The following is a 10,103-nucleotide window of genomic DNA, read 5'->3' as shown; positions in this document are numbered from 1 at the left end:
ATTGGAGCATGATGTTTGGAAGGAGCAATTGCCACATCATGCATGGGTTGAGAAAATCAAGTAGAGTTCAGGTGTCTCAATAAACAAACCCATTCGTCAAGGTTGCCGCTTGAAGGAAAGACTGGCTAGACCGATTGAATGGCCAGGAATGCCATGATTATAGGATGAAATGTTGCCCCTTGGCCAGCTCTTACCATCTTGTCAACATTAGCCTCATGAATGATCTCGACGGTAGGGAAGGCATGTTGATTAGCATGATAGGCTGTCGGCTACCGCCTATTGCCTGCACGTCTCCCTCATTTGCATCCTCCAACCAAGGCTCTTTACCCAAATAGAGCCCAACGTGTGGGCGGAGAAAAGGAGTCTTTGGCAATTTTGGAATGGGCACACATGATCGGGCTGCTAATGTATGCTTCCCAATGTGTGATTGGTGTGGCGAATGGAGGAGATAAAATGGTGTAATGATGTACCGGTGGGAGGAGGTGGGCAGGGAGTGGGTGGCCGTGATGGGCCGACGTGTGAGTGAGGGGGCGGGGCGGTGTGCAAGGGGGGGAGGTGTGAAGGGAGCCTAAAGGGAAAACAAGGTGGCGATGCCAATGAGGCCCTCCAAAAGGAAAGAGAAGATACGATGGGGGAATAAAATGGGATATCAGCCTAAACAAGTCAACATGTCAACATGACTTTTCTCAAAGGAAACTAGAGAGAGAGAGAGAGAGAGAGAGAGAGGGAGAAGTCTGGCAGTGTTGAAGAGACGAGAAGGGCGAGTACGATGGGCTTTCCCCGTGTTTCTCCTCATGCCATGGCCGCAACTGCCAAAAGGGGTTCTGACGTCCTCAGAGAAATCTGCTATGCTATGACCGCTGGAGTCTTTGGTATGTTTCGCCCTTTCCCTTTAACAATTAGGCTCATTTCTCAAACGTGCATCCGTAGATTCACCATCTTCTCAACACAGCACTTCATCATTGAATTTCTCCCTGCTTCCTGTTTATTACTTTGTGTCTCACTTAAGGGCGGAGTGTTTTAATCGTGCCCATGCTCATCGCCCTTGTCTCGAGCGTACTTCTTTTCGGCCCTGAATTTGTGTATCTGTATATCGTATGAATTTTGGCGTGATATCTCCACAATAACTTGAATCAGATTGAATCTTCCAAGTTTCAGTTTGAAGACGTTTCAGATTTGGGCTCTTGTTTAAAACGGGTTTTCATGGTCTATGGTATCACTGATTTATTTTGTGTTTACGTTTGAAAGAGGGCTTATGACACAAATATTTTTTCGTCTTAGGACCAGTGTCCCCCAAGTCTCCAACAAACCGTGTTCCTGCATTAGTCGGAAGTGTGTGTGTATGTGTGTGTGTGTGTGTGTGGAGGGTTTCCACAATTGGAGGTTCCATCCTCCTCCCCCCCAACCTGCCTCTCCCCTACTTTGCCTCCCTTTGTTGTCAGCCTCTAGGGTCCTCCTCGTCCAGCTACCTCCTCTCCTCCACCCCTGCCCCTCCCTCCTGCTTACTTATCTCTTCATGTCCCCCATGCATTTCACCTCTCCCTCCTTGTCTGCCTCTCCTTCTCTATCCCCTCCTCTTATGTGCATCTCCACTTCTCTCTCAGCTTTTATGTCTCAGTCTTAAGCCTCTTTCTCAGCCCATCCCTTGTCTCCCCCTTGTTGCTCCTAGAGGTTGTGTGGCTCAGTGCCTGCCCCTCCCCATGTGCGTCTCCTCCTTCTTTGCCATTCCCCTCTTCTTGGCATGCCTTGCCTAGTCTTTTGCTTTTGTTGTTGGGCCACACCTTTGTGAGGCATGTTGTATTGTAATCAATACCTTCCTGTGCCTAACTTTAGGGAGGGAAAGCTTGGAGGACCTAACTACCCTATAGAGGTCTGAAGATAGATTATTATCCTTCCCAAGCTCACCTACTTGCTTGAAGTAAGATCCACATTTGGATCCTGGGACCACGTGGAATCCCATGAGGCCATCCACAGGCTAGGCCATAGGACATGCAATGAATTAAAGCTTGACGTAGGAGAGAATGGGTGGGGCAAACAATTGGATTTATGGTTGACTATACAGTCCAACCAGTTGGTGATCTAGGTCCGTCTAGGAGGAGGATGTATAGTTGTCTCCAATCAGTAGATTAGGCAACCCTTAGTGCCCTTGGATAGGGCCAAATATAGAGCACTTTCCTCTTCTACCATCATGTGATGCCATGTTCAAGGAGAGTGCCTCTGGAGTAGTTTATCTTCACTAGTGTACTCTTGGGAGTTTGCCACTTTGTATGAGCGGTGGAGGTTAAATTCACATGACATCTTTAGTTTGTTTTCACCAATGTACTCTTGTGAGTTTGCCACTTTGTATGAACATATGTTTTGCTCACATTTGCTCGAGTTTTTTCACTAAATTGTCCACTCGATTTATGTAATTGCTCTTTCTGACGTTGTTGTAAAACTCTTGGTCCACTCACACGTTTGACACCGATGAAACCGACCCAAATTACCTATGTAATGCTTATTTAGTCCATGCATGCATAAGAAGCTACTGTGCATTGGAGTCTGGAGATTCAACGTGGGTGACACTAATTAGCATATATGCTTAATTGTCTTTGAAACCTGAAAGACTTCTTGAAATTCGCAATAAGCAACAGCACATCACCTTCAATTCATAAACCCAAGTTTTCCTTCGGGCTAGAATTGGATCTATGGGCTCAGGTCCTTGATATTTCTTTAGAAGGCTCACATTGAAGGCATTGTGAATCCTCCAATGCTCTAGCAGTTTGTCACATGCACTGTGCAGGGCACAGATGGCAGTGACACCTGGTTGCACAGTCAACGTTTCACAGCATATTCTAGGACCTTTTGGCAAGGATTTAGGGGCAAAAAAGGCACCAAAAGATGTACCACCAGCAGAAGGCAATGCATGTCAAAGTAACGTAGAGTTGACTTAAGTCAACGCGGTGACTTTTTTTGTCAACAGCAGCTTTTGCCTGGCTTGGTTAACTATCGGAGTTGACCAGTTGACCAGGGTCAATGGTTGGCATTGGCCATCTGACCAGGTCCGCTAGTTTAATCTAAAAGTCTATAAACAAAGATACCAGCCCATGCATTCCAGCATTAGTTCAGGGGTTCTGACCTGTAGTTTTGGCCTTCAGCCTCATCATCCACCACGCATTTAGGTTAGCATTTAGTCATCACAGATCATTCATCATACACCCGTAGTCTATAGCATCAACTTCACCTACATCAGGAGTACCATACAGGAGCAGCATTCGAGGTATTCAGCTCAGTCTAAGCCTAATCATTTACTTTGTATTAGGCTCATCGTGGGGCGTAGAATCTCAGCATCCACATCAGCATTCCTTGTAGCCTCTATATCAACATTTAGTCCTCAGTAGTAACACAATAAGAGTCAGTCATAGCCCAACATCTAAAAGGGGCTCATTATTGTATTCAGATGTTTGTATTCATATTAGTAACTTCACATTGCGTTACATAACAATTTGTGTGTCTTGTGCCAGATGTCTATCTCTTTACCTCCCTATCTGTCTCATGCTATTTAGTCTTTAATTGTAGTTAGTCTAGGGTTGTTTAACTATGGTCAAAACCCTGTACACGTTACATTGGTATCAGAGCTTAGGGTTGTCAGCCTTTGGAGCATGAAGATAGCCATGTCGTCAGTCATTTCAGTTGCTTCGAATCAGATAAATCACTTGAAGATCTTGTTGCAAGTCGTGTGCTTCTTGCTAAGCATGTAGGAGCATATAGGTTCGGCTTGCATAAGCACATACGTCACAAATGAAAGTGACAAAGCTATGCTCTGATACCAATGAAACCTTAAAGACTTCTTGAAATTCACAATAAACAACAGCACATCACGCTCAATTCATAAACCCAAGGATTCCAACACAAAATACAACAATTGCAAATGGAGAGAGAGCCTTCCACAAATTGGCCGGAAACTTTGAACTGGCTATGGGCAGCAACGATTGGCTCCAAGAAATCATGCACTAAAAAGGCAGTGATCCAACTAGCTTCTTCAGTGCAATTGAGGAAGGGAGTGGGAAAGGGGAGAAGAGGGAGAGAATGTAGCACTAGGTCCCAGAAATCACCCCCCTGCCCCCACGCGCCCTTTGAAGGTCTTTATTGCAACAACAACTCTTTACAACTGGCTCACTGAGGAGCAAGAAGATGATGCAACTCGAATTCTGATTCTAGGGGCTTAGAGGCTCTCTCATTATTGAACAAGGGGCAGCCATGCTTTTTGGCTTTGTGCCTAAAAGTTGGGAGCTTTTCATCCAAGAAAAGCTGGTCTTTTAGAAAAAGGTACTAGGGCTTCCTGTACCCTGTGGTGTGCTATTGGCAAACCAAAACCTGCTAGGGCATATAGAAAGTCTTATTATCACAATATTTGGTGTTTTAGATAGTATTTGCAAGCAACCTTTTTGCGTATAGAAAAACGGATTAGGGAAACATATGATTGCACTCAAAGTTTTTTTTGAGCTTCAGAGATGGAGTTCGAAGGCAACCTCATTAGTATGGATACTCATGTCACCGATCCATGCTTAGCTAGTATCCTGGGAATGAGATCTGTTCAGTGCCACACTTGTGCCGTGCAATGAGGAGTCAAGAAGAGGCACATAATGGAGCCCTTCTTTTAGGATGGATAATGTTATGGCCTATCTGTCAAGAGATATATGTTTAGCAGTGGAGCCCACGTTGGGGTTGAGCCGACAAGCTAGCTTTGCAAGGGGTCATCCTTGTTGACTCTAAGGTTGGGACCTAGCATTCTAGTGATTCCCTAGCATTAGAGGATGGATGTAGGAGAGTTGTCATACACACGAAGGTTGAGAGGGGAGACTTACACTATATGCTCATCTAGGTTGAGAGAGATTGTGAGATCCTAGCAACTGCTACACTGCTACCGGAGTATAGATAACTGGGGCTGATTCTTGACGGAATACATACACATAAAGATTGTGTGAGATGGAAGTCTGAGAGATGGTGTAGTTATTTTGTGCTGACAACAATTGACAAATATGTCAGTTCGTGTTGAGGTGAAGCACGTTTTCATGATTGTGAGAGAACTGATTTTATTTAGTCGTTAACATGTTAATGCCAGTAGCTCAAAAAATCTTCTTTGTTGTACTTGTAAAGCTTGATTGACAGTGCAGACATTACCTTGCCTGTGAGTCTTCATTTGAGGAAGACAAGGGGGCAGGACACCTGCACTAAAATGGGCTTTGAGAGGGGTAGAAAGGGTCCAGATTTGGTGATGCGAGATGAAACGAAGGGGCCAAAGAGGGGGCTGATTGGGCACTTTATAGGCCAGACCTGGTCGGCTTGAAGCAGTAGGTTGGCTTAGCATCTAGAGGGGTCACGCGGGCTCATAGGTGGGTTGGCTAGAATAGCGGTAGGTCAGCAGATTGGTTGGCTTGTCATGACATGGATACCCAGTACTACCCAAATTAGTATGTTAAATAGGATTGATTGAGAGAAGAACGTTGTTTCAGACAGCTCTAAAATCGGAGTGAGATAGGGAGGAAAAGGTTATGTTAAGTTATAGGTCATTATCTAGGGATAAAAAAGGATTAGAATAATGAAAGTGTGTGTTGGAGGTCTGACCGTTTGGACTCCATTGTGTCTGACTCCATAGTCGATGGCTGTCCTCGCCAAGCAACCGACCATAGTTAGGCATATAGGTGGTGGAGTTAGGCACATAGAATTGTATCTTGGCATGTATGAGGAGCAGCCTACTTGTTAGGGAACAAGAAGAAAGTTTGAGAGGCTGGCCTTCTATATCTTGTATGGGTTTTCTCATGGCTGTTGCATGGGTTCCCAGCCATGAAGTGGTTTCTAATTGGCAATGCTATGCGTATTTTCATCCGTCCAGCGGCAGTGCCAAGGTGTTGCGGGTCTGACCTATCCAACTCCGACTCTGATTAGTGATTGGTCCGACCCACCAAGTGACGGCAGAATTAGCCCCATGGCCGCTCGGATCGTTAGGTGCGGAGTTAGGCACCTAGGATAATAGAATATTAGGTTGGCAAGGCATTGAAGGAGGCATAATGGCCAAATGGGTGAATGGTAGAAGGTTGGCTACATACACCTTCTATGGGCAGCTTCATTATTTGTATGAGAGTCTATGCCCTGATTTGGGAGCTTATGATTATTGCAGTTCTTCCTTCACTCCTGCGTCTCCCTTTTTTTGCTCATATGTGAGTTGCATTGAGGTTTCACCCTATTGATGGCCTAGTCCTCAACAGGCTAGGGAGATGGGTCAAGGAACCGTAGAAACTCTAGTACGTAAGGTTGAAGGATTAACCTAGGTCTTGGGGAAAATTGAAAGGGCAGGTGAGGTGTGACTACTTATGTGGTCACATCCCATCTTCCATCTCTTCTATTGGGAGGATGCTTCCCTCTCATACGTAGAGAGCAGCTAGGACATGTCCTAGGCACATAGTTAGTCAGCCTACAGTAGGAAACGAATAGGATACACAAATAAATACTCAATATGGAGGTCACGGGGGTGCTACTGTAGCATCAAGGTTGTAGGAGGGCCTGTAAATCAGCCATAGAGTTGTAATTTTCTCTGAAAACAGATAGAAATCTGTAATTTGAGTGGAACCAGACTTTCTGGTCCATTACACTTGGTATTAGAGCGGGATCAATCCATTGAAGTGACTGAAAGAGAAGAATTTGTTCATGTGGTGAGCGAGAGAGATGAAGGAAAGAAGAGTGGTGCGAGATAGAATGGAAAGAAGAGGGCATGTGCGACAGACAAGAAGAGGAGGTGACAGACAGGCCTCATGGGCAGGGGGCGGGGACCAAGGCAATGGAAGGTACATTGGCAGGGAGCGAAGGCTCGGCAAACAATGCAGAAGAGTCCTCTGCAGGGTCTTCTTTGAAATTTGACTGTTCGTTTTTAGACGGTGAACGGGATGAGTTTCTACCTTTAGGTCAAAATCCCACGCACATGGATTATGATCCAAATGCAATGAGAGGAGAGGAAGATAACGCTGGTCGATCAATGTTTCCAAAGAGGGAATTCAAGGAGTTGATCACTCTAGCAAAAGGCCGTAGACTCTATCTTCACATGAGTAGATAGGTCAAGTGTTCTAAATTGAAAGAAAAAATGCGAACTATAGGAACGTCAACTAGAGATAATGATATTGTTACATGCAGAAGCAGGGAATAGGCAATTTGGAGCTATAAAGCATGCAAGGTGTAAATTGCAAGAACATAGAAGTAAACCTTACGAGATGAAAAAATGGAAAAGCTAGAAAGAGAGAAATACTGTTCATAGCAGCGCCTACTGAAATGAAGCAAGAGGGTACTTTCATGTCACATGTACCAGTGTAGGGAACAGGTGGCAGTGACACCTGGCTACACAGTCAGCATTTCACAGCATTTTCTAGAACTTTTTTGTGAAGGATTTAGGGCCATAAAAGGCGCCACAGGATGCCCCACTAGCAGAAGACAATGTAGGTTAAAAAAACGCAGAGTAGACTTTTTCAGTCAAATTTAGGTCAACGTTGACTTTTGGCTGACCCACTAGTCGACCAGGGTCAATGGTCTGTGTTTACCATCTAACCAGAGCGGGCCAGTCTGCCTTGAAAGTCTATAAAAGGTGCCTTAGCTGTCCATGGTGGGGCATGCATTCGTGGACCGATTCCAGGCAGTCAGGCCTTCACTTCCAGCAGCAAGGACAGCATTTAGCACTTCATTTCGCATCAGTTCAGCATACTTCAATCAGCAGCAGATCATACCATAGCAACAGTCCATCATACAGCAGTTAGGAGCAGCATTGGGAAGGCACCAGCTCAGCCTCAGCCGGCCTTCATCTGCATTTTCTCAGTGCTATCTAATTGCAGTTAGTCTAAGGTTGTTTAACTTCAGACAAAGTCCTCTGCATGTTACATTGGTATCTGAGCATAGGGACAGTCTTAGGACCATGAGGATAGCCATTGCCGTATGACAACATGTCATCTACACCCTGCACGCCATTTGGGAGCAAGGTACAATGGGTTCTCGGATTACTGCTGAGAGGCGGGCGCGTTTCTGCAAGGCTTGGCCTGCAAGTGTCTTTTATGTATTCATAGATGAGGTATTCACTGGATATATAGTCCCCCACCTTGGTTGTTGGGGTCCTTGTTTCAGAGACTCGTAGGCAGTGAGCTGGGTTCTCTGAAAACAGGCTAGTTGACAGCCAGCATTTAATCCTTTACTTTCTTCCACGATCAGCATGGTTGGTTTTTTCTCAAGCATTAATAGAAAGAGCTTTACTCTGGAAAAAGAAACAGAAAAAGAAAAAAGTTGCCACGGCCATGGATTGTAGGCAGCAGGCTAGGAATCGAGGCCTGCTGACCTGGTAGTCTGCGCCGACTGCCTACTGCAGTCCAGGCCCAAGTGCCTTTCTGCTGGGCCCTTCTGCCTGTTTCCTAGACCTATGGCTGGGCACCTCTAAGCCCAACAGCCAGCCCCAAAGATGGGCATACAGGCAGCCCTAAGTGCTCACCAGGGTGGCCTTAATGCTTCCCTAAAACCAATACAAGGAGGACATTCTCATTCTGTCCATGTGGCAGCCAGCTTGCTGCCCACATAGTAGCCTCATTCCATCCCTCTACAGGTTTCAAGCCCCTTTGGTCTCCTCATATGGGGGCTCACAAGTGGGGCATGGAACCTAATATCCAACGTACTAATCATCCCACCCCCTCAAACTGCTGCAGCTCTGAGGAAGACACCAAGAACATCTGCTGGGCATGCAGCATTATAAGCCTTCACATCTGCTGGGCATGCAGCATCATAAGCCTTCAGCTTGAGGCTACAGATGTTTCTCTTGTGCCTCGCCATGGGGAGCGTGGCTACAATACTTGGTAAAGGTAATTTACAAGTATCATGTTGAAAAAGTGAATGCTTCCCCCTCCCAGGTGGGGTCCACACACACACCTACATTCCCTGAGACAGTTTCCCCTTTCTTTCTTTGCCTTTCCTCCCTTCCCTCTGGAGTCTGATTGTAGGAAAAAAGGACAGAAAAGAGCATAAGAGATCCAATCCCTTGGGATCTGTGGGAGTGCTGTTGAAAGATTGACTACAATAAAGTATTTTCTTTGATTTTTTATTTATGGGACTAGGTTTTTTTATCTAGTCAGAAGCATGGGAGCAAGGAGGTTATTAGATACATAAATTAAAAGGGTTGAGTAAAAGTGTTCATGGCTTTCTGCTTCTGTCGCAGCAAGTTGAACCTTGTCATTGGACCTGTTACAGGTGGTGCTCTCTGGAAAATCCATCACTTGAATGAGAGGCGAAAGACAGAAGAATTCTATTCTCTTTTGGAGAAAGGCATAATCACAGTAGTGGTCCAGGAGTGATGCTACATGCTGGTCGTTTACGGGTTCTTAAAAGGAAATTTTGTCTCTGAAAGCCAGCAAGAGTGGACTCTGTAATAATGGAATGAGTGATGAGTGTTTGGACTAGTGGCAACAATGTGAGTTGCTTTCCGATGTTTGATCGTGTCTTTGTAGGGTTGATTTGAATCTTCCTAAAAGGCAAACACGGCAGATTTCTAGATTTTAGCTTTTGCGCAGTCTTACTGTGGTGTATGCATGTATTGACATGAACGATGGAAGGAAGGCGGGGGATTGCATAATTCATGTATTTGCATCCAGTACACAGCTGTTCTCTAATTATCCTCTGAATTGCTGGAGTCTTCACTTCTTGATTGTTTGTCTTTGCATGTGAAGATCATCAAATGGCAATGTTTTGGTCGTCTTGTCTGACTTTCTTCTCTGCTTTTGTCGCTCATAGTTGGTGCAGTGACAGGAATGTTTGGTGCCTAGTATTTCTATATATATAGATCAAAGCATTCCTAAATTAGTCTGTCAGAAGTTGGAAACTTGAGGTACAGGATTAGGCTCTTCTATACTTACCTGAATTGTGGACTCACATTTCATTCCCAGTATTAATAGAAGTTGAATTTTCTTAAGTCGGCACTGTTTGCCACTGCTTTCTTAACCTAATGTATACTCCTTTTCAAGATTTTGTGGAAACTTAATTTTGTAAAGACTTTTCATGATTGTTGTTTGAGGTAGGAGCACCGACTGCGCAAAGTAGTGACTTGA

General features: G+C 45.0%; 1 protein-coding gene across 1 annotated transcript; it reads left to right on the top strand.

Moving 5' to 3' along the window:
• Positions 1-720: 720 nt before the first annotated feature.
• Positions 721-9,703, top strand: LOC147902450 (cytochrome c oxidase subunit 5C-like). Its single transcript, XM_087374008.1, has 2 exons — positions 721-872; positions 9,250-9,703. Exons 1-2 carry the CDS (start codon positions 770-772, stop codon positions 9,351-9,353), a joined length of 207 nt encoding a protein of 68 aa, XP_087230134.1. The 5' UTR covers positions 721-769; the 3' UTR covers positions 9,354-9,703.
• Positions 9,704-10,103: the final 400 nt, after the last annotated feature.

The sequence above is a fragment of the Dipteris shenzhenensis genome, chromosome 4 (genome assembly GCF_047967505.1).
Source record: "Dipteris shenzhenensis isolate YYH24624 ecotype China chromosome 4, Dip_SZ_1.0, whole genome shotgun sequence".
NCBI lineage: Eukaryota > Viridiplantae > Streptophyta > Polypodiopsida > Gleicheniales > Dipteridaceae > Dipteris > Dipteris shenzhenensis.
Note: the sequence above shows the minus strand (reverse complement) of the source record. Positions and strands in the feature narration are given on the sequence as shown.